The sequence below is a fragment of the Anolis sagrei genome, chromosome 5, assembly GCF_037176765.1.
Source record: "Anolis sagrei isolate rAnoSag1 chromosome 5, rAnoSag1.mat, whole genome shotgun sequence".
In the NCBI taxonomy this organism is placed as follows: Eukaryota; Metazoa; Chordata; class Lepidosauria; order Squamata; family Dactyloidae; genus Anolis; species Anolis sagrei.
Genome location: NC_090025.1, coordinates 47,799,953 through 47,825,549, shown reverse-complemented (window position 1 = coordinate 47,825,549; position 25,597 = coordinate 47,799,953). Strand labels below are relative to the sequence as shown.

Below are 25,597 nucleotides of genomic sequence, written 5' to 3'. Positions count from 1 at the left end.
AACTTAATTTTCTTAAGAGGAAAGGACACCTGATTCAATTTAGCACCCACAACCAATAACGTGAATATATATTCTTTTCTGATGTCAAATGAATAGTTATGAGTTGCAACTGAGAGAAAATACATAGCTTTTCTTTAAAAAAAAAGGAGAGAGAAAACGGCATTGTTTGCAGCCCCAGATGCATGCATGAATGGGGTTTTCTGCAAAACTTGAGCATTCAATTCATAGTAATAGCAATTAAGGTATGAGCTGGGGATAATCGTAAATTTGGTTGTGAAAGAAATGCATCAAAAATTAAAGAGATTTGATGGATTATTTTAGGCAAAACTGACCCATTCATAGTAGGCTGGCGTTAGGACAGAATTAGATGTTATACCAAATGTAGAAGTAATGCCCAAATTTTCAGCTATGGCTTTTCCCAACTGGCTTTCTCCTTAATATTGATTAGATTGTAGTACACAAAGTGCAACAAGTGGGATGCATGTACCGCAGGGTTCTGTCCTGGGCCAGATTTTGTTCAACATCTTTATTAATGACTTAGATGAAGGGTTAGAAGGCATGATCATGAAGTTTGCAGATGACACCAATACCAGAAGACAGGAGCAGAATTCAAAACAATCCTAACAGATTAGAGAGATGGGCCAAAACTAACAAAATGAAGTTCAACAGGGATAAATGCAAGATAGTCAGAAAAAATGAAATGCAAAGATACAGAATAGGGGACGCCTGGCTCAAAAGCAGTATGTGTGAAAAAGATATTGGAATCCTTGTGGACAACAATGTAAACATGAGTTAACAATGTGCTGCGGCTGCTAAAAAAGCCAATTGGATTTTGGCCTGCACTGTATAGTGTGTAGATCCAGGGAAGTCATGCTGCCCCTCTATTTGGCCTTGGTCAGACCACACCTGGAATATTGTGTCCAATTCTGGGCACCACAATTGAAGGAAGATGTTGACAAGCTGGAATGTGTCCAGAGGAGGGTGACTGAAATGACTAACAGTCTGGAGAACAAGCCTATGAGGAGTGGCTTAAAGAGCTGTTTAGCCTGCAGAAGAGAAGACTCAAGTGAGGGGAAGAAGGTTCAAGTGAGGGGAAGTAATAGGAAGGAGAGGGCAAGTTTGTTTTCTTCTGCCCTGGAGATTAGGATGTGGAACAATGGCTTCAGGAAAGGAGATTTCACCTGAACATTAGGAAGAACTTCCTAACTGTGAGAGCTGTTCAGCAGTGGAACTCTGCCCCAGAATGTGCTGGAGGCTCCTTCATTGGAGGCTTTTAAACAGAGGCTGGATGGCCGTCTGTCAGGGGTGCTTTGAATGTGATTTTCCTGATTCTTGGGAGGGGGTTGGACTGGATGGCCCACGAAGTCTCTTCATTCTAGTGTGATGAGACTCTGTTGGCCTCATCACACCAGAGAAGAAATCCACTTAAAATCTGGTTTCTGCCTCCTGCAGAATTCTGGGGTTTGTAGTTTAGGGAGGAGCCTAGGATTCTATGTGCACACTATGAAACCTTTGTCCCACAACCTCCCTCACAAATAGACTTCCAGTTCCTTCTAGCTGTAGTATTCTGTTGAATTTTCACAATTCTGGTGAAGTTAGGGTGCTGCATCATTCACAGCTCATACCCATCTCAATCTTCTGTCATCTTCATTATCCCACTTTTTTCCCATACTGTGTGCGAGAGATTGGAGAAATGCCTTTTTAAGCCCACAACTCCCAAGATCCCCCCCCCCCCCCCCAGCATGGACCCAGGCCATGTTGTCTGGGAGATTCTTGGAGATGTAGTCCAAAAAAGTAACTTTCCAAAGCTTTAAGTAGGATTCACTCATAACCTGACTCCGCAACATATTGTAATTATGTGCTGCTTCTTCACATCCTTACATCCTACTGATGGAACTGTTGAACATCGTAACATCAGGGCATAAGCAGGATATGGGAGCATGAAATGAGCTTGGCCTCGAGAACTGCAGAGGTCTCATCGTAGCTCTTCCTTCTTTCTGCTCTTGTGGCTGTGCATTCCTGATGTTGCTTAGGGGATCCCAATCCCAGCTCGTCTTTTTTTTTGGTTTACCACTGTAGATATTTTATCTTCAAGCCTTTCCAAAGTTAGCTTTCAGAGCCAGAGTTTTATTTGAGAACAGTGAATCTTCTGCTTGTTACTATATCTCACTATTAACATGGAGCCTCAAGACAGCTCACAGTGCTTTTGCTAGTATCTATGCTGTTAAGGTATGTGATTCCTAGTGGCTCATTTCTCTTGTAAAATGCTCCTTCCTTTTACATAGACATCAGTATACACCTATATTTTGTAAACACTGTTCAGATGCAATCTTTGGTGTGAAATTGTGGTTGAAGCTCTTCTGGGACCATGCAGGTCATGCACATGTGGGGAGTGGACTTCTACCTGGTAAAAGGACTGTTAGAAGGCTGCTTCTCAGTGTCTTGTGGAGTTTGAAGACCTGTTTGAGGTGAATGTTGGAGCTGACAATTGCAATTAGGTTATCACCCACTAGTGGAGCTGCCAATATTTTTGTTTTCTAATTTGTACTGCTGTTGTTTGTCCACTACACTGTGGGTTGTATATAGAATTATACCCATCGGAATCGCATTAAGTCCACGAATCCTGATGAACGGATTTTCTTCTACCGTACTTGTGCAGCGTTGCCCTTAATGCTTTCATACAGTCGCTGCATACAGCAGTGACACAGCCATTGCCATTTTTGAGTTCCCCCCACCATATGCAGCAACCACAGATTCTCCAATTCGATTGGAAGTTTCAGCACCCACTCTATAAGACTACCCCCATGTATAAGACTACTCCCGTGCATAAGACTACTTCAGCGTATAAGACTACTCCCACGTATAAGACTACTCCCATGTATAAGACTACTCCCATGTATAAGACTACTCCCGCGTATAAGACTACTCCCGCATATAAGACGACCCTGCGTATAAAAGGACCCCTGACTTTTGAGAAGATTTTCTTGAGTTAAAAAGTAGTCTTATACACCAGAATATACAGTAGTTAAATTCCTACTGGTTAAAGAATGTGTTTCCTAGTTTCAGCATTTCCTGCTGGCAGGCAAAGTCCTTTGGACTGGTGCCTTCTCATTGTGTTTAAAAGCAGAATGCTTTTGAGGCAGAGGTGTTAAAATATGTTGCTTTAGTTTTACAACTGTCAACTATGATGTTTTATTTAGCCATTTCGATCTAGAAGCTCCCTCAGCAACATGAAGTACCATATGCCATTGTCCTTGCTATCTCGCAAAGCCAGCAAGCAAAGGCTAAGCCCCCTCTTGCTTATGAGCTTGGGCCACCAAGAAGCTGTGGTCCAGTGCTATCTTTTATTGATAGGGCCAGCCGAGGATGACTCTAATGAAATTATCAAAGCTTTGAATTAATTATGAACTTGAATAAGAAAGCTAAGCTCTCTGGAGCCAAGCTTCTCATTAGGCATTCATTTTCGTCGCACTCTCTTTATAGAGCAGAAGGCAAGTTCTGCTGCAGCTGAGCCTGTGTTTTGGATTTGGTTCAAACTTGCCAAGTTCTTTTCTATGACTAGAAGATGTCCTTGGTAATTAATTTGATTTTTGCCTTCATGTACTCTTTATGAACATGGCAGTTTCCTTCCCCAATGCCATCTCACGTTCTCCCTTTTCTCTACTTGTGGTTAGTATCTTTGGAGTAGATGCCATCCAAGAGTTTCTTGTTTTTTTATAGTGAAGGGGAAGACTTTACAAGATGTAAACATTGCATTTCACATGGAATTTGATTGATTAATACTTGTTCCTATCATTATTTCTCGGATGTTTAGGTAAGCAAAGTAATTCCTTTTCAACCAGTTCAAAGCTAATTATATTTTGTATCACTCGTTGGGTGTGTTTTGTTGTCTTAGGTTTCTCTTTTTCATTTTGGGTTTGTATTGTATTCAATGTAAAACATATTCCAAAGTACATTGTTTGAAGCATAACTTAAGTAAAATATGGTTTGATTCAGCTAAAATAGTACTAAGGGTAAGAAGCAGTTGTTGCATTTCGTTGAATTGTTGCAATTCCCCTTTAAAGGGGCTTTTAGAGGGGAAATGCAATAATTGCACTTTTTACACCAGTCCCTGTCTAGAAACTATATTGCAAAGGCTCCTACCCTCCGAGTTCAGTATTTATTACTTGTCAGGCTATTGGTTGTTTTATGATGTTGTCTTATGTTATTATGATGTTGTTTATTTTAATGCATTGTGTTTTTAATCAATGTCTGTTCGGGCTTGTCCCCATATAAGTCGCCCTGAGTCCCTTTCAGGAGATGGGGCGTGGTACAAAAATAAAGTCGTTGTTGTTGTTGTTGTTGTTGTTGTTGTTGTTGAAGGCTTTCATGGCTGGAATCACTGGGTTGTTGTAGGTTTTTGGGGCGATATGGCCATGTTCTAGAAGCATTCTCTCCTGACGTTTCGCCTGCATCTATGGTAAGCATCCTCAGAGGTTGTGAGGTCTGACCTCACAACCTCTGAGGATGCTTGCCATAGATGAAGGTGAAACGTCAGGAGAGAATGCTTCTAGAACATGACCATATAGCCTGAAAAACCTACAAAAACACAATTATTGTTGTTATTATGCTTTTTACAGGGTTTTTATAATGTGTGTTAAATGTTTTAAATTTTGTTTTAATTTTGTTTATGTTCATTGTGGCATTGAATTGTGCCAGGGTTAGCCGCCTTGAGTCGCCTTCAGGCTGAGAAAGGTGGCATAGAGATGCAATAAATAATAATAATAATAATAATAATAATAATAATAACTTTCACCTCTATAGTAAGCCAGCCCTTGAGTTCTGCTGGTTTTATTTTTATACACAGTTTCAAAATCATGACTTGTACTGGTATATAATTCTTCTTTTTTAAAGAACTTTTTGTTTAAATATTTGGAATCGGAAACATGTCTCACCGTAGGCTGCTTGCAACTGTTTTAAGAAGTCCTTAATAATTTGCATGAATAGACACGACTTTTTCTCCCTGTAAAATAGCAAGGATGGTTTTGATATATTTTTTGTTCTTTTATATTTCTAGGCAGCTGCTATATTTAACTCTGCATTTGGAAGCTTTCTGGTAAGTTATATTTTTTCCTTCCCCGCATGCTGTTTTAATAACGTTGTTGTTTAATACCTTTATTGCTACTAATGATTGATTTAAAGGGGAACCTGACAAGTCTTTTTAATGCATTCTGCTGCTCATTTAAATGCCCAAGCCAGTATTTCTTTTCGCTGTCTCTTCCTCTGCAGAAAATTAGTGCATGAATAATCTCTGATCAATATGATTTAATGATGTTTAAGTACATGTTAATAGTCTCCTTAATGAGAAGACAATCCATTATTATTCAGATGTTTTGGAAGGTAGTGTCAATAAATTGATTTTCTAATGAGACTTATCACATAATCATTATTTTCTATCAAGGGGCCATGGTTTTTGAAAGGAAAACATGGCCCAGATGATGAGAGGCAATGCTAATTCACCCAGTGACAGTAACACAATTAGCATATTTCTCTGCCAGAGAAAAAGCTTGTTCCCTGTCCCCAGGGAGAGCTATTGGAAGGAGTAAAAGTACGCAGAGAGGCAAAACCTTTCAAAGTGTAATTTCTGTGTGTATGTTCTAGGGCTGCACTTCTAAGCACAATATTCTTTTTTGAAAATTTAAATCTTTTTACATTGTTGTAATTGTTTCATGTCTTATTGTAAGCCAGCCTCTCAGACCTCTTTGGATAAAAGTTGGGATGTAAATACTTCAACAAATAAACAGTACTCTATACAACCTACAAAAAAGAGAAACACTCTTGGCAGTCCCTTCCCTCTTTTTTATGTATTAAGCCAATTAAATAAACCAACCACTCATTTTGCATACGATTGCATCTTGGCGATTCAATTCACCAATCTCAAATATGACGTGTTGATGAAAAATTAAATTGGTAGCAAGTACATATAATAAGGAACACTGTTTTTATACCTTGTGAATCATTACCAGTATATTAAATATACAAAACATTGCAAGGAATGTGAAATGGAATGGATGTATGGAGATAGGCTTGAATGAGATAGGGGGCAGGTTTTGCACAGCAGGCTAAGCCGCTGTGCCTCAGAAAAATCCTGCAGATTGAAAGGTCAGCAGTTGAAACCCGGGTCGGGGTGACCCCCTTCTGTTAGCCTCAGCTCACTTGCCCACCTAGCAGGTCGAAAGCAGAAATGCAAGTAGATAAAATAGGTACCGCTTTTAGTGGGGAGATAATAAAGGCACCTTTAAGGACATTGATCGGAGGAAAAACTCCTCAGCATGGAAGATGTAGTGACAGCACAGCCCATGGCCAGAATTGAGCACAGCCTCCAAGATGCCAAAAACAACATGGGAAAAACTGCCTTTACCTCTGTTTGTGTTGTTTGTCCTTGATAATTGTATAATTGACATTGAAGGTTTGCTGTGTGTGTGTGTTCTGTAAAGCCACTTTGGAGTGAGAAGGATGGGGTATAAATACTGTCAATAAATACATGTTTAGGTGTGATTTTCATTTTAATATCTTGTGCATAATTTGGATTTTTTTTTAAAAAAGCTTTTCATTTTGGCACTTGAATGAAACATAGATGTAGGGTTTTAAGTCTCTGGTTTTTGTTTTTTTGGTTTTTTTGTCATGTCAGAAGCGACCTGAGAAATTGCAAGTTGCTTCTGGTGTGAGAGAATTGGCCATCTGCAAGGACGTTGCCCAGGGGATGCCCGGATGATTTGATGTTTTATCATCCTTGTGGGAGGCTTCTCTCATGTCTCCACATGAGGAGCAATCCATTTCAAAGGTGCATTTTTAAGCAGGGTTCAACAGTAGAAGAACCCTTGGTGCCTTAGAACTGTGTGTGTGTTTGTGTGAGCCTTCAGTGGCTAAGCCATATTGAATCAAGAACTGGTTTTATGGCAAATACTGGAAATAGTTCCTAATCATTGATCATGCTGGTGCGTCTGATGGGAATTCAAATTGATAACTCATAGGGGACACCAGTTTCAAGAAGCCTATCCTACTGTAGCCTCACTATCTTTTTCAGATTTTGGGGATTTGGGACTGAATTTTCCAACAGATTGTGTTGCCTAATAACTTTCAGAGGTGTTTGTTTGTTCATTAAGGCATAGCACACACACAAAAACTGTGTGTGTGTGTGTGTGTGTTTCTGGAACTATGATGCCCTCCATACATCTAACTGCATTGGTGCCTTGTTATGTTTGGATGGCAAAGTCTAATTTTCACTGGTTCACTGGGATGAGTTGAAAGTTTGGCAGCAGGGGTGAGAAACCTTTGGCCTAACACATGTGATTGATGTTAGTATCCAACATGATTTGTGATCAGGGATGATTGTTGTTTTAGTCCAACAACATCAGGAGGGCCCATAATTGTATGACTGCTAGAGATATTTTTTTCTAAATGCTTTAAAAACAGAGGTCTAATTGCTTGAAAGCCTAACTTGAGAACAGAATGGTATATTTAGCTGGTGAAATATAGACTTTTTTCAAGCAAATTGCTGTGGTTCTATGGGAGTCCTGGGAATGTGGGTTAGCCTAGATAAGGATATGCAGCCTCTTGGTTTTCAAACATATTAGCATTTGATAGACTGCATTCTCAAGCAAGGATTGGATGTGTGGATTTAAAATGGAAACTCAAACCTCAATCCCGTTTTAGCGTGGAAATTCCTGTAGAACTGTAGGCGGAAATATGTGTATATTTATAACGAATGTAATAACATCATAGTTCTAATTAAAACATAGCATTTTAAAGAACTAATTGTTACAGAAAACTTTTTTTCCTGTAGCTAGCCTGGTAATAACTAATGATAGATGAATTCAATTTACATAAATTTCAGACCAAGAGAATGTTTTAGAATTATACCACAGAGAATTGCTCTAAGTTAAGAAGTTAATATAATTATCTCCTCCCCTCATTTAAAAGTTGGGTTTAGAATAATTGTGGAACATAAATGATTTGAGTTTTTCCCCATGACAGTGACTTAATAAAATGTGATAGCATTTTAGTAATTCAAAGCCGTTGGGTCTCTGAAATAATGGTGGCTCTATAACAGCAGTCCTTTGCATATTTGCTTGAGAATAAGTCAAGTGAACACAGTGGGACTTCCCACTAAGTAAACATCTATGGATTCAGCTTAAATAGCAGGCAGCTCTATTTATACTGGTTTCATCCAAGTGAAATTCCAATAATGCTGGTCTTTCTTTTGAAGATAGCTGAGAACCCTCAGCTGGTGCAAAATTCAGAAATTGTCAAAGGCTTTCATGGCCGGAATCACTGGGTTGTTGTAGGTTTTTTCGGGCTATATGGCCATGTTCTAGAGGCATTCTCTCCTGTCCTAGGAGAGAATCCCTCTAGAACATGGCCATATAGCCCGAAAAAACCTACAACAACCTAATATAGAAATAATGTCCTTCTCTTCCTTGTGGTTTTCTCTGCTTTGGAGACTAGGGCATTGAGTAATGGGTTCAAATTCCAGGAAAAGAGATCCCACCTAAACAATAAGAAGAACTTCCTGACACCAGTGCAATATGCTGCCTCGGAGTCTCCAGCTCTGGAGATTTTTAAGCACCGGGACTGTGGCGCAGTTGTCTGAGTGTCAATTGCATTAAGATCACTTCTGACCACAAGGTCATGAGTTCGAAGCCAGCCCGGGTCGGAGTGAGCTTCTGACCAATTGCGTAGCTTGTTGTTGACCTTTGCAACCCGAAAGACAGTTGCATCTGTCAAGTAGGAAAATTAGGTACCACCTATATGCGGGGAGGCTAATTTAACAAAATTTATGAGGCCATAAAAAAGACTCCAGCAAAGCACTCCAGCAAAAGCATGCGGGGAATTTGGTAGTACTTCATCAGTGTCGCAGATGGATGATGAAAGCAACAGCTCCCCTGGCGGCCGGAAAAAGTTCAACAGCCTCTGACTGTTGGCTATATCTGTTGTGTCTTTGGCATTGAATGTTTGCCATATATGTGTACATTGTAATCTGCCCTGAGTCCTCTGCGGGGTGAGAAGGGCGGAATATAAATACTGTAAATAAATAAATAAATAAAGGCTGGATGGCCATCTGTCAGGGTTGCTTTGATTGTGTTTTCCTGCTTGGCAGGGGGTTGGACTGGATGGCTCTTGTGGTCTCTTCCAACTCTGTGATTCTTTGTTTTTACATCCAGGGGTCTCCCTGGTGTCGCCATTTCTATATTCTCTGTGCAGAGAGATGCACACAGCTCAGTTTCTATTTCTTTGCACAGCTCCTGCTGAGGCATTGGATGGCATAGTGTGTGTGTGTGTGTGTGTGTGTGTGTAAAGGGACTACCTCCCCCCCGCTGATTCACTCACCTTTTCAGCTTTTCTTTCTTTTGGAAAGAAAGAAGACTGTAGCACAACCAGTGTTTATATTTTAGGCTGGGCCCAGTGTCTCCAAACAGGAAAGGCTCCATCTTCCAAGAAGACTTGAATCATTGCCCCTCCAGGGAAGCCATATGTTTGATGAGAGCAAAGGTTGCTGCCTTTCATCCTCTAGGCTAGATGTTGAGATAATTGCACATTTTACTTTTCTTTTTAACGATACATAAAATTAGCTCCTTATTCCAAATGCCCTTTTAATAAAAGCATATAGAATTCTTATCTATCCCGTTTTGGTGGGCGTAGTGCTTTATACAGCCTGACAGGACTTGTGTAAATGGATTAGGCGCAGTGTCCATTTTTCTTGCAAATTTGTGACATAAATTTAATTATGGGAATGACCAACAACTTGCAAATCTAATTTTCATAGGCTGAGCCAACTTCTTTATTTTTTAATAATGATGGATTTTTTAAAGCAAAGATTTCATTATTCTTTAAAGAAATTCCATGGTGTGGAACTAACCAATTGACTAGCTTATTTTATTATATTGTGCCAAATGCTGTTCTTGTTTTTTTCCCATTAATTGGTCTGTGTTTAAAATATCTCATATAGAAAGCTAAAGAGGAAGAAAGTTCCTGCTCATGTACTTATTTCCCCATTTGTAACGTCATATACTTTTAGAAAAGGAAAAGGACAGATGTATGGAAGATACATCTGCAAGCCCCCAGTGGCACAGCGGGTTAAACCACTGAGCTGCTGAACTTGCTGACCAAAAGGTCAGCAGCTTGAATCCAGGGAGCGGGGTGAGCTCCCACTGTTAGCCCCAGCTTCTGCCAACCTAGCAGTTCAAAAACATGCAGGTATGAGTAGATCAATAGGTACTGTTCCTGTAGGAAGGTAACGGTGCTCCATGCAGTCATGCTGGCCACATGACCTTAGAGGTGTCTATGGACAATGCCGGCTCTTCTGTTAGAAATGGAGATGAGTACCAATCCCCAGAGTTGGACACGACTAGACTTAATGTCAGGTGAAACTTTTACCTTTACCTCTGGAAGATACTGATCAAGCATGTTTTGCTGGTCTGTGACTGTATAATAAATTCATTCATTCACTGCTTCCCTTTATTAGTTATATGAAATTTTGAAAATAAATTGTGAAATGACACTATGAAAACACAAAGATGCCACAAATTGGTAAAATTGCAAAGTTCAGTTGTTCTCACTGCTTCATGATGTACATTAAGACACTTAGATGCTGATTTGGGTCTTTTAAAGAAATCTTTAAAACATTGGACAGGCTGTTCTCAATTTTGATTCATTTCATCATGTGGACAGTGAATACAAAGCCTATATAGGCGATAAGCTATTTTATACATAGGTTTCCAAAACAGCACTATTTCCTCTTGGTCCTAAACATTTCTTTCATGGGTTGCGTTGAGTTTTCTGGGCTGTTTGGCAATGTTCCAGAAGCATTCTCTCCTGACGTTTCACTCACATCTATGGCAGGCATCCTCAGAGGTTGTGAGGTCTGTTGGAAACTAGGCAAGTGGTGTTTATATATCTGTAGAATGTTTAGGGTGGGAGAAAGAACTCTTGTCTGTTTGAGGCAAATTTGAATGTTGAAACATTCTCATCTCCCAAAAAGAATTCCCCCAGGCAGGAAGCAGCCAGGCTTTGAAGCTGCAAGGCCATTCAATGCTAATCAAGGTAGCCAATTGCAACATTCACACCTGCCTCAGACAGGAGTTCTTTCTCTCATCCTGGATATTCCATAGATATATAAACCTCACTTGTCTAGTTTCCAACTGACCTCAAAACCTCTCTGGGCAAAACGTCAGAATATAATGCTTCTGGAACATGGCCATATAGCTTGGAAAACTCACAGTTGTGTGTGTGTGTGTGTGTGTGTGTGTGTGTCAGGAGCACTTCTGGTGTGAGAGAGTTGGCCGTCTGCAAGGACTTTGTCCAGGAGACACCTGGATGTTTTGATGTTTTACCATCCTGTGGGAGGCTTCTCTCATGTACCCTCATGGGGAGCTGGAGCTGACAGCAGGAGCTCATCCATGTTCTAACCTCCGAGCTGTCAGTCTTCAGTACTTCCAGCACAAGGGTTTAACCCATTGCACCATCGGGGGCTCCAGAAACCAAATGATTCCAACTATGAAAGCCTTCGACAACACATTTTTTCATGCTTACATATGTTTTTTCTTCTTGTCCACTGCAATCCACAAAAGAGTTGTTTGAATTACCTTTTTTTTAAAGTGAAAATTTGAAAAAGTGGCTGCCCCAAAGCAAGACTGTTTATTTGTCTCCCTGTTTGCTATTCTTCACTGTAACTCCTCAACTGTTGTAAAAGTTGTTACATAAATAAAGGGAAAATGTGGCAATCATATATGGGCCAAATGATTAAGCTGTATAAGCCAAAATTGCCTCAATTGGAGTAAACCCATTGTATGAATGGGACTTAAATAAGTGTAGTTTTATCACTTTCCAATTGATACACTTGGTCCGCTCTAGTTGGTATGGATAACTGGACCTTAGTCATGGACTTGGACTTGAATATTAAAAACCAACAACACAGCTATGGGACAAAACCTCTGTTTCTTGGTTGCTGATATATATTTCTATTGCAAACTTTGATTACTTACTATTACAATAATTGAGGGCAAATCTCTTCAAGGAAACCTTGCTTGTGACATCACACAAGCATAAAATATCCCTCTTTTTTAAGGTTGATGATGTGTCTATCACTATAGCAACAAGTAATTCTGTGGTATGTGCTAATGAGCCATTGGTGCACTTACAGAGTATTTGAAGTCCTCCTCCTTTTGGCCTCCTGCCTATCAATACACCTGAGGCATGTGGTTAATGGCCCATTAAGGTACACCCTGTTGTGCATTATTGCTTAATTGCACTGTAGTTTACTTATATATTATTATATTTTACTTTATTCTGTTCGTATGTATATAAATGCAACGCCAAGGCTTTTTTATGAAGGCAAGGTATACATTATACACAATTAAAATCAGAATAATAGCATTACATTTTTAGGATCAATTTTTCATAAAATGAAATTTCACATACAAGGAAAAGTCTTTTCCAAGCTATGATCAAAACCCTTTGAATAGCTTCTTATCCTAGTAAATCTAAATAATTGCCTGCCATTGTAGTATTCTCCCCACCCCACTTGTTTCTCTCTTTTTTGGCTGGACAGTGTAAAGATGAAAGAAGATTTATAGAAAATTCTGCAGTTCACAGCACAGTGAAGCAGGTGTTAGAAATGTAGATTATATGCATTGACCAAAGACTGTACAAATTTGAAATGAAAATGCCACTGGTTGGCTTGCAGTGCTCTGCACATGTGATGTTTCAAATAGCTAAATTATTAATTTTGTTGTGCAAAATTGCTCAGCTGTTAGGAAAAATCTGCCCTTTGAAGATTCCTCCTCCTCTCCTTTTATTTGTATTTGGCAACAAGCATTCTCTGTTTGTTTCATGTTTGTAGCATTTGACTGAAAGAATTACTTGCAATCTATAGTTAAATTCAGAATAGACTAAGATCTCCAGAGTTGGCATGCAGAAGTGAACTAGCTACTTATGTTCATAGGCAGAAAGGTTGTCTCCTCTTCAGACGATATAAATGTTTCAGAGATTTAAATATCATTATATTGGAATTGGATGTGTGAATCGGTGGGTGGAGAAATCATTGTGTCAGCCATCAGTTGAAGCAAAGATCAATACAGTTGAAATCCCAGGGTGGTCATCCTTGCAGTCATCTTCAGAACTTGCAGACACTATTTAGAAATACATTTTGCACCCTTATATGGGTACCCTTCATCCATTCATACCTATTTCCTTTTGCTGGATTATAGCAACCGATTTAAATATGATCTGCCCAAATGGGGCCTGAATTGAACTGAAGGTATTTTCTTTCACCTGTAAATGTTTTGGGCCCAGGCTATCAAGAAAACCGCATTTCCTTGTACAAGCCTGCCCGGGTTCTTTGATCAGCCAAAGAGGCCCTACTCTCGGTCCCACACCCATCTCAAGCATGGTTGGTGGGAACGAGAGAGGGGGTCTTCTCAGTGGTCGCCCTAATCTTTGGAATGCCCTCCCCAAAGAGATCAAAACGCCTCCTTCGTTACTCCTTTTAAAAAAGCAACTTTAAACATTTATATGCTCCCAAGCATATGACGAGAAGGAGGAATAGAGCTTACAACACTGATAAATGGAAATGACGGAAATTGATTTGATATGCTATCAAATGTGAAGAGTGAAGAGAGAGGGGAGCAGCAGACAGTTCCATCTTGTCTCCTGTGCTTTACTAATAATATAATATAATACATTGTATATACATATAATATTTATAATATTATAATGTAATACAATATAATAATAATACAATGTTATAATTGTATATTTTATGTTACATGTGATATTACTAATAATATTACGATGTAATGATATAGTACAATATAGTAATATATAATACTGATATTGTACTATGCTAATAATATAATATATTGTATGTATATATATCTTGTAAACTGCTCTGAGTCCCCTTCAGGTGAGAAGGGTGGCATATAAATGTAATAAATAAATAAATAAATCATAGCTGGCTTTCAATGGCTTAAATGTTGATTATTTAATTGTTATTATTTAAATTACCTGCTTTCACTTGTGTACTATATTTTTGTTGTGCATATCTTTCTATCTATCTATCTATCTATCTATCTTCTGATTTATGAGGTATTGAATATTTGCCTTCATTATGCTAGAAGCCTCCCCGAGTCCCCTCGGGAAGATGGGACAGGCTACAAATAAAGATGATATTATTATTATTATTATTATTATTATTATTATTATTATTATAGTTGCACACTGTTCCTAAGAAATATATTATGAATGCAGCATATATATAAGCTTTCCTTGTTATTATATAGGTCACAAAATGGCATGCTATATTATTTGGCGATTCTGTATCGTTCCTCCATAGACTCTGGCCTCACAGCAACACTAAGTTAATGTAGGCCAGAGCTTTCCAAACTTTGTGTTATATATGTTAGTGCACTGGTTCTCAACTTATGGGTCCCCAGATGTTTTGGCCTTCAACCCCCAGAAATCCTAACAGCTGGTAAACTGGCTGGGATGTCTGGGAGTCGTAGGCCAAAATACCTGGGGACCCACAGGTTGAGAACCACTGTGTTAGTGTTGCAGCTGCAATGTGCTATGAGAAGGTAACAAGAAATCTCTGTGTCTATGTGGAATAAGCAATAAAACATATATTTTTAGAAATATAAATGAAAGGTTTTTGCTAGAGATGTTGTGTCTCCATTCATTTTGTTAATACAATTTATGTATGTGTCTGTATCTCTTATAAGGTGGCTAGTAAAACTGAATTACTGTGTGTATATGTCTGTATCGCTTTCTGGGTGACTAGTAAAATTGAATTACTGTGTTGCAAAATGATTCATGTCTAAAATGTATGTCACCAACATGAAATGTTTGGAAAGCTCTAGATTAGACTGAGAAGGAGACTGAACTTGGTCGTCCTGTGCACTTCATGGTAGAGTAGCAGTTGGACATTAGTTCTCTGAGATGCATGGATATCACCACCTCCAAGCTATATTGCAGCTGTTACCCACATAGTGAAGACAACCATATATTCCTGAAGTGTGTGTTACCCACTGATGGCATATACCACTACTACATGCTGGGCCTCAGAAGAAAAGTTGTCAGATTTTCCCTCTTTGAAAAACAAATCTGTTTAATTACACCTTGGAATTTGGAAGATGATGCATTTATGCAGGAAGTCCTTTAGCAGGTTTACTCAGAAGTTAGTCCCATAAAGCCCAATATTGCTCTGATCTAGGTTCTTTGGCAAATCATATCTACCTGTATGAGTTGGCCCAGGCTTTGAGATCTTGAGAGGTTGTACCCTCAGCCCATAAGCACAATTGGTAGGGCTATGAAAGCAGGCTTTCTGGCTGGCTGTCCCTGGATTCTGGAACACCTTCCCCAGGGAGGCTAGAATTGACATTTTCTTGTTGTCCTTCTGGTGGCAGACTAAAACCTTGTTATTCAGCCAAGCTTTTAAAATAGAAAAAGAGAGATGCTTTGTTATTTTAAGAGAATTGTTCTTAACAGCTTTTTAATTTATTTTATAATGGCATTATAATTACATTATATAAATAATTTAATTAGTTTAATTGTTGTAATATTTACTTTTTATATGCTTTTAACTCTATAACTTGTTAAGTTGTTAGCCTCTTTGTGTCACAATCCAGGGGGAGGAGAGGGAAGGTATAAATAAATATAATAAATAATAAGAATTAATCACAGTAAACTTCAATGACATTTCTTCCCTTGTGAGTAAGGTTTGACTTCTCTTGTGAGTAAGGGGATACCATCAATCCCTGGGTTATCTCCCACTTATCCACTATGGTCTTTAATTAAGGTTCAGAATTTTTAATCTGAAGATGATTCTTGCCTTTGTGTGATGATGTCTCAAGGTAATGGTGACTTAACATACTGTGCCAGAGGCTTTGGCAGGAAAGCACAGAGGTACAAACAATATAACCAGGACAAAACCAACACATGCAAGCAACTTTAAAAGGAATCACCATAATTTATTCATTCCTAAATAAATATGGTTTATATCACAGCTCAGTTGGTATCCCAAGAGAGTGATTCTATGGATACTATCTATGTTTTCAGTGAAATGGCTTGATAAAGTATGGAAAAGTTACTTTCAGATAAAAATGCTTATTATCCATCTCTCCTTAGCTAGGCTAGGATATTGGGTGCAAGATTGTGGGAACTGTGGCTAAAAATCCCCATAAAACATTGTAAAGCTATAATAAATGTAGCGATTTCAGCTTGGACCATGGTTAAGAAGATCTGTGCCCGGTGAGTGTAAGCTGAACTAGATAGGCCAGGACAGAGAAACAAACTCACCAGGTTGAAGACAAGCCGCCAAGGTTTATTATGATTCAGCGAAAACGGATGCAAATATGAGCCATTTGCTTCAAAATGTATAAGCATAAACATACAAAGAAATGAAAGACACCTTACACAGTTCTGACAGCCATTAAAACCCCCGTCTCCTTCCCCCAATTGGCTAAGAATAGGGCCAGCTAGGGTCTGCGCTGGGATTGACTGGGAGCTCCGTAGATGTTACTGACTCCTGGCAGAGATTCCCTTGGTGAGGAGAATGGCAGCAAGGGGAAAGACCAATCAGTTGTAGAGGCGTCCCGTCCCCTCACCCCGATAGAGTGCAGTCCATGAGGAAACAATGGCACAGATATGCTGATGAGATTTTGATTAGCTTAAATGTCCAGTTCCACGTGAGACTGCCACTTCCACAGGGAGTGGCAGACTCTCGGCCTCAGATAAGCTACACAAACATTTTGGATAACCTACCCTTGTATACACACAATGAATCTGATGATTATTTGGCTTGGGAAATAACTAGAGGGATTTGTACAACCTTTTCCCTTTCCAAGTGATTATCTAAACAGGGCCATGGAAGAGTAGCCATCTCTAAATTTCATCTTGATACATTTTAAGGAAGCAGTTTATATACACTTAATATAAGAAATAGATAGTACACAGTTTAAAGGATACAAGTTACATAGAAATTATCAAATTGATACAATTTATTAAAGGGTTAGAGACAATGTAGTTCATGGGGATACAGCTATTGCTCTATCTGTTCCTGATCCTCTAAGCCAGGGGTCCACAAACCTTTTAAACAGAGGGCCAGGTCACAGTCCCTCAAACTGTTGGAGGACCAGATTATAATTTGAAAAACACATGAATTCCTATGCGCACTGCACATGTCTTATTTGTAGTGCAAAAAACACTTAAAACAATACAATAATTAAAATGAAGAACAATTTTAACAAATATAAACTTATTAGTATTTCAATGGGAAGTGTGGGCCTGCTTTTGGCTGATGAGATAGGATTGTTGTTGTTGTTGTTGTTGTGTGCTTTCAGACTTAGGTTGACCTTGAGTGAGGGCCAGGTAAATGACCTTGGAGGGCCGTATCTGGCCCCTGGGCCTTAGTTTGAGGACCCCTGCTCTATGCTTTGAACTTCCACTCCCAGGAAAGATCTTTAATAAAAGGGAAAAACCCACATACTTTTTGTTGGTAGTCTCTTTGTGAACTATAAATCTTTCAGGGTGGGGTTGGGGGTCATTGTGGCTCAATAACATCAAGACAGTTGTATTCATGAGTCACAAATAGATTTTATTCATGTTATCATTTTAGAATCCCTGTAGATCAGGGGTTCTCAAACTTTTAAAAGCAGAGGGCCAGTTCAGGCTCCCTTAATCTGTTGGGAGGTCGGACTATAGTTTGAAAAAGAGTATAAGCAAATTCCTATGCACACTGCATATATCTTATTTGTAGTGCAAAAACAAAACAAAAAACCCCATAAAAGAACAGTACAACATTTAAAATGAAGGACAATTTTAACCAACAGAAACCTACCAGTTTTTCAATGGAAGTGCAGGCCTGCTTTTGGCTGATGAAATAGTCAAGTGAATTAGGATTGTTGTTGTGTGCCTTCAAGTATTTTCAGACTTAGAGTGACCCTGATGCTAAAGGTCAGGAGCTGGGTAAATAACCTTGGAGGACCACATCCATGCTGGGGGCCTTGGTTTGGGGACCCCTGCTGTAGATTGTATTGAGCTGTGAGGCTCAAAGTCAGGTTTCATGGCAGACTATGGATTTATGTAGTTTGTTTCATGTGATTTGCAAATTTGAGTTTACTAGACTTAAATACATGGAAACAAAAGTGAAACAGCTAATTCTGAATATCCTGTTAGGCGTGTACTTTATATAACACGGAGCTCCAGAGGAAGGCCATTGTCACATAGTTTACAATGTCAAAAGAACATGGTGTCTTGTACCAAAAATATCATATGTAAAACAAGACTAGACTCAGCGGAAGGAGGCATGAAAATTGGAGGAAGGAATATCAATAATTTAAAACATGCAGATGACACCATACTACTTGTAGAAAATAGGTTCTGTCTCACGTTTTCTCAGTGAAGCCAACCACTCTAACCTTGGACCTAGTATTCTCATCATTTTATATCCTGTTACAACTTTTACAGTACATCAGGTTGTATAGCTGAAAGTTGAACTATCCTGTTAGATCTCGTTCTTTTCCTGCTGCATTTTATGATGCCCATATAATCACTGAGTTATTTGCTTGTGACAAAGTATAAGATCTAGAAATCGAGAGTATATACCTAGAGACTCTGGGGGGAGGGGGAATGCCTTGCAGTTTCCTGTTGACTCTTGGTGACCCCATGAATTTCATAGGGTTTTCTTAGGCAAGGAATACTCAGTAGTCTTTTTTTAAAGCATGATTTAAATAGCAATATGTGCTTAAACTCTGGGATTTATTTATTCTTTTTAATGCTCAAGAGGTTTTATTGTGTAAACGACAAAAAAAAAACCCTTCTTAAAAACTATAAGTTGAGGAAAGATAATGTTTTCCCTGCATCATGATGAATGTAGCAATTGTGCCCATATGCTGGAATAGATCATATTGAACATCCCCTGAGCTCCGTTTGCAGACAAGTTGTAGCTCCACTATGACAAAATTCCCACAAGATGTTGAATTATTAATGCTTTGGAATCTGCGGGATTCAGCAGATAACGTTCGGAATTATTGATGGCAAACTTTTGTCCCTTTTATTTTCCGTGATGCATAACGAAATCAGGAGCCCATCAAGAAAGTGCCGATAGTATTTAGGCTAATTTTTGTAGGGGCCGATTGGCTTTTGCTCTAACATATGTAAATATAATAATTCTCTTCCACGGTGGAGGGGAGGGGACTGATTTGGCACTAATTTATGAAGCCTTCTAGCATTCTCTGTGCACTGCATCCTGTGAGGGCATGATGCTCTAATTACCCTTGCTCTGTATAATGAGAGCTCTTAATGACAATTACTGATTATAGTTAGGGTTGTTCAGGGATTCCCCCCTCCTCTCTTGCGATGATATATTGACTTTCATACAAGATGGCTTTGTGTGGTATGGGTTCAAGAGTGAAGTGCTCTAACTATGCTAGCCTTTTTTTGGGGAGCGGGGGGTGGGGTGGGGGGAGAGGTTGAAGTTAAGCAGCAAGAAGATGTGTTGAATTTCATTCGATGTCCATATTTGTTCCTTTCTTGTGTCTGTTGGGACGTCCTGCTGGCAAACCTGAACTCTTGGTGTGGATCTTGGATTCTGTATTTTGTAGATAGCTGTCCAAATGAATAATATTTTGTTCTCACCTCAATTAGTCTTGAAAATAAGGTTGGAACTAGACACACTAAGAGAAATATTAGGGTTGCCAGGCCCATGATTTCCATGCGAGTGTTATGCAGGGTGAGGAGTGGGGCACAGAGAAATAAAAAAAATAAGTGGGTGGTAACACATGCTTAATCCTTCCTTCTCCTACCAGTTATTTGCTGAAAATGCCTTCCAGGCTGCTTTTAATTGATTTTTCCCCCCTCTCCTTTCAATGAAGCCTGGCTTCAAGATCCAAAACAAGCTTGGTTGCAGGAAAGATACAGCTGGAGGAGGAGGGGCAGAATAACGGGGAATAATTGATGGACATTGGATGGGTTGAGGACCCACTCCCTTCTCTCTTGCCCTTGCATCCCTATTATCTTGACAAATGCGCACTGCAGAATTTGTCTATGGAATGTCTAGTTTTAACCTGAGGCTATTTTAAGAATATGTTGGATGGAATTGCCTGTGCTTTTGAGCATTTGAACATTGCCTCTGAAGTTTTTTGTTTAAATTAAAAGGTTGGGCTTAATTTCTGCTTTATTCATCTAACAGATTAAATGATATGGAGGAAAGACTTATCCTTTTCTGTAATTATAGTTACTGGCCGTAATTGCCACACTTACAAAAAAACCTGGCACCTTTCTTATACTAACCCCTGTGTGTATTGCTCATGTATCTTTTCTTTATGAATAGAACCTTTAAATCAGTCGCATTTATTTATTTATTTATTTAATATCAAAAGCATTGAATAAATTAGTATAAAATTGATAAAAATAGAAGGAACACAAGTCGCTAAATATCTTTTGACCAGAAATGGGCAACAGTGACCGCATTGTCCATAGCCTCAGACAACTCTTCCTCTGTACATGAGGCACGTCATTGCGGACAAGCATACAGATGCGGAGATGTCTGTTCTGCTCTACAGTTGCACAAGGTGGAGGATTCTTTTAGGTAGTGCTATTTTGCCAGGTTGTCTTTTGATCTGCCTACTCTGCTTCTGAGTCTGTTCAGAAATTTCCAAGTTGCCCATTCTTGGTTTGCCCCTGGAGGAAGACCCTTGTGAGGGGCCATCCAATTGGGATTTCCTGGTTTAGCTGCCCAGAGGGATACTCTTGCTGTTGCTAGGGGAACATTAAGAGGAGTGGTGGTTCTTATGCAGCTTTTCCTTGATTTGAGTCTACTGGGAGGAGGCTGATAGCCATGCAGTGGATGGCTTTCACAGTGATCAACCTAATTTCTCTCACAGTTAGCAGCAACTTCTTTTCGCACATCAAGGGTGGGGGGCGGGGGCAATGCCAGCTAGCTTGTAGCTTGTGTTCCTTCTATCAACAGGTGTAGGTTTGAGACTTTCTGTGATCATGCTGCTTGTTTCATTCAATGCTATGTTCACCTGCTTTGCGTGGGTGGAATTGTGCCCAACAGGGCAGGCATACTCAGCAGTTGAGTAAGACAAGGCTAGGGCTAATGTTCTTATTAATTTGGGGTCTGCACCCCATGTTCTGCCAGTAAGTTTCTGCAGGATGTTATTGTGTGCAGCTACTTTATGCTTGGTGTTCATGCAGTGTTTCCTATGTGTAACACCAAGATATTTAGGATGGAAACAATGGTCAAGCTCCTGACCTCCCCAGGTAACTTTTAATTTCCTGTTGACTTCACAGTTCTGTAGGTGGAAAGCACACACTTGTGTCTTGGCAGGGTTAGGCTTCAGGTTAGATTGTAATTTAACATTTTAAATTGCAATTGTTATTACTGCTTTTGCTCTACTTTCAGTGATAGAATAATGTATGCACTCATGTTAGGTCTTTTAGGAAGGGAGCATTCAAACTTTGGGGGAAAGAAGCATGGATGAAGCTGAAATTAGAACAAGTACAGTGGACCCTTGGTATCTGTGGGTGTTTGGTTCCATGATACCATGTGGATATCAAAACCCGTTGAGGCTCAAGCCAATGGCAGATTTTTAAAAATATATATTTTTATTACATTTTTCAAAATGTAGTATATTTAGTACATCAGGCATAAGATACATTTATGATAAAAGAAAGATAAGAAAATAGGGGGGAAGGGGGAAAGAAGGAAGAAGAAAAAAGAAACAAATTAGAGTACTTTGACTTCCATTCTTGTTCTTAGCAGTTCTATGTATTGATAACCTTTCTCTCTTTACATATTTGGAGAGATTTTTCCATGTCTTTATCCCCTTATTCTTCCAACAAATATTAAATGGCAAATCAAAAGTTTGGTTTTTGGAATTATTTATTTTGGGGATATTTTCAAGCTGTGGATGGTTGTATCTGTGAATATGAAGTATCAACTCTACATTCTTTCTCAAGCTTTCTTTTTGAGCACCCAACTTCTTTATGCACATGAAACATAAGCAATAAAGTTTGCTGCTAAGTAATTCTGATTAAGCTAGGCTGTAGTAGTGATCAAAATATTAATGCTCGAGTTGTACTACTATGTCAGAAATATCTGTATATAGAGCTTTACATTTCCTTCCCTCTTTACATCTATTTGCATGTTTACAGCCCCTGGCACTAATTAGCATGTAGCTATTGTGCTTTTCCTGCTGCTAATCCAAACATTGCTTAGTGACCAACTGAGACCCAGTCAATGGCAATACTGATCTAGGGTGTTGCCCAAACCCCATTCAGTTTTGCCACTCACAGACAGACACACTTTCTTCATTGCTATCTGAACCACAAACAGGAACAATATCAATTGCATAAAACCGGATGAAATTATTGGTAACCAATATGAACATTGATCAGGAAAAGAGAAACAACAATTGTTCTTAGAAGGGTTCTAAGCAAGGGGCTGTGATTCCCTTGCAGAAATGAGAACCACCAGGAACGAAAGTAGGTATGCTGAGGCAAGCAACATAATTCTGTAGATAGTGTGGGATTCCTAGGTCAACATATAATTAATTGGTAAATGAATAATTTTTAAAGTGGGCCATGAACAAAAATTACTCTAACATTGATCTAGCCATAGAAGCTAGGCACTTGGTAAATTCATACAGATTTGGGTATATCCATAAATTTTGAAAGATGAGTTATAGAATTATTCAACTGAAATGAAATCTGATCTAAATTTATCATTTTGAATGCAGATTGTGACCTACAAAATTATTAGTGAATACACATAATCAAAATATTTGCCTGGAGGGAGTTTACCTTGGAGAATAACTTATGCTGGGAACTAGATTGTGGGTGTGTCCCTCTTAATATTTTTCAGTACTGTCAGCAATGATATCCTCTGTGCTAAATTAATGGAATGGAAAATGGAAGCACTGTTTTAGAATGGTCCCATACCATCCTAGAAGGATGACCCTGAAGTTGGTGTTGGGAGACTTAATGGCTACTCATCCACAGGATCCCTCAAGCTTTTGTTTTGCCCTTCATGCTATTTTACCATATATATGAAACCATTGGCGAAAGTTGTCCAGACTTTTTGCTCCAGTGTCATCAACGTGCAGGGGTCAAACCAGCTGTAGTCCTACTTTCTGCCTCAATCCAAAGCATCTGTTTTGATTCGAAACTTAATCCTGACAATACAGAGACTGAATCCAAGGCAGAAATTTGAATCAGACAAGAGCAAGTACTGGTCAAGAGAAAGGCAGATCAGGGAACAGAGATTTCATTTGTGCTGAGTGGAGTTTTGTTCCCTCTGAAAACCCATGTTTGCAACTTGCATGTATAAGTTTCAGTGATGGCCAGGAATGTATTTACAGGTGGTGGGAGCACGGGAGAGGGGTGAGACTGGCATCCTCCTTGTTATCCTTCCATAAGCAAGTGAATACAATTTTTTGTTTCAGCAAATATAGAAAGGGCTTTTCATGTTGTTTATATTTATTTTTATGACTTTCTATGAACTGCTTTTAATTTTATTAATAGTTTAATTATATTTTAAAGTTTTATATGATGTAATTTTTATCAGTAAAAATCACCTTGAGTGATTGGAAAAATATAGCATAATAAAAATAATAATAACTACAACAATAAAATTATAAAGCATAAAAATTAGCAAATTTTTAGCATGCTGGTTCTATAGCTCTTTACCCCCTAATTTACCCCCTAATTATTGTTTCATTTAATAATTAGAAAACTCCATTATGTGGATGGTTGCTTACCTCTTCCTTGTCCCTAATTGTGAGCTACTAATATAGACAACTGTTCAGCCATGTTGGAAACTTTTAGCTAAGTCCCAAATTTTTATCACACACAGACAAAAATTACACAGTGAACTTGTAATAGTATGGTTGACTAGGTTACCAAATGACATGTGCTATATGCCTGCGAAACGTGGACCGTCTAGAGACGTCACACTCAACTTCTGGAACAATTCTATCAGCATTGCCTCTGAAAAGTCCTGCAAATCTCTTGGGAAGACAGGCAGACAAATGTCAGTGTGCTGGAAGAAGCAAAGACCACTAGCACTCAAGTGATGCTCCTACACCATCACCTCCACTCGACTGGCCACATTGTCCGAATACCCGATCACTATCTCCCAAACCTATTACTATACTCCCAACTCAAAAATGGGAAACTGGTGGACAGGAAAAGAAATTTAAAGATGAGCTTAAAGCCAACCTTAAAAACTGTGGCATAGACACCGAGAACTGGGAAGCCTGGTCTCTTGAGCACTCTAACTGGACGTCAGCTGTGACCAGCAGTGCTGCAGAATTTGAAGAGGCACAAATGGAGGGTGAAAGGGAGAAATGTGTCAAAAGGAAAGCACATCAAGCCAACCCTGACCGGGACTGCCTCCCACCTGGAAACCAATGTCCCTAATGTGGGGGAACATGTGGATCAAGAATAGGGCTCCACAGCCACCTATGGACCCACCACCAAGACTACACTTAGAGGACCATCATCCTTGGGCTATGAGGGATCGCCTACGAGAAAGAGGTGAATCGTATGATGGAAGGTTGGGTGTGTGGATAATATACACAGATTTGCCATTTAGCAGTTGGATCAACTGTATTAACTCACTCCTCAGTCTACATAATTCCACTCCTGAAATATTACAGCAATTTTTGGTCCAAAATCAGAATTGTGTACAATAGAAACATGGAGCTATTTCAACTATTCTATAAAATCACAATGCTTCCATTCTTAATTCTTTTGATAACTTTATTCTAAGATGTGCTGGTTACTGAATGGTGAGAGTGACTCAAACTTCAAAAACGTAACCTGCTGGCATAACCAGCTTTATTCCTCTGATGTCACAGACTGATATATCAGCACAAATTATGATGGTAGAAATCCAATTGTGTAACTGTAGTAGTCATTTATTTTGTTTTACTACATTTTATCCTGGAAACTGTCACAGTCATAAACTTAATGTTCTTCTTCTTTCTTTACTCTCATTGCTATGACACATTTATTTATGAATTGGACATTTTCTTTAGTCATGATTATGTTCTGGACAGCTCCACGTTCCTGACAGCTTCCTAAGATCTGAAGAGTTGTTCTGTTATTACAGTGGATGTAAAATTCTCTCCAGTAATTTAGCTGTTTGTCTTCCTTTTATAGAGAAATGGAGAGTGCATCAGCTGTAAAATGGAAAATATTCCACTAGCAAATCTGTAACTCTGAAGTGTATAATTTGGCAAGAGCTTAGGGCCATTCCTCAAGCTATAGGGACTTTGATATCCCTCAGCCATCAGAGGCTGATATTGATTCATTACATAATAGCAAAAGTATGCTTTGGGTTTTCTACAGCCTTAAAAAGAGCAGTGTCCATTACAATAACTTAACTCTATGTATTGGAACAATATGCAACAGACTGAAGGAATGGATCTGTGAAAAGCACACAATTGCCTGCCGAAGTGCCATTTCTCAAATAATCTTACAAATAAAGGTTGATCACCACATGTGCTAATCTAGACTTATGCAAGTAGACATTTTATTTGCTCAGACTATTTCT

The 25,597-nt window shown here is 39.0% G+C and overlaps 1 protein-coding gene across 1 annotated transcript in view; it reads left to right on the top strand.

Moving 5' to 3' along the window:
• SLC10A7 (solute carrier family 10 member 7) overlaps positions 1–25,597 on the top strand; it is a 175,630-nt gene that overhangs the window by 53,371 nt on the left and 96,662 nt on the right. Inside the window, exon 5 of the mRNA XM_060778873.2 lies at positions 5,057–5,095. Coding sequence (XP_060634856.1) covers positions 5,057–5,095 — 39 coding nt within the window. The remainder of the gene's footprint in view (positions 1–5,056; positions 5,096–25,597) is intronic.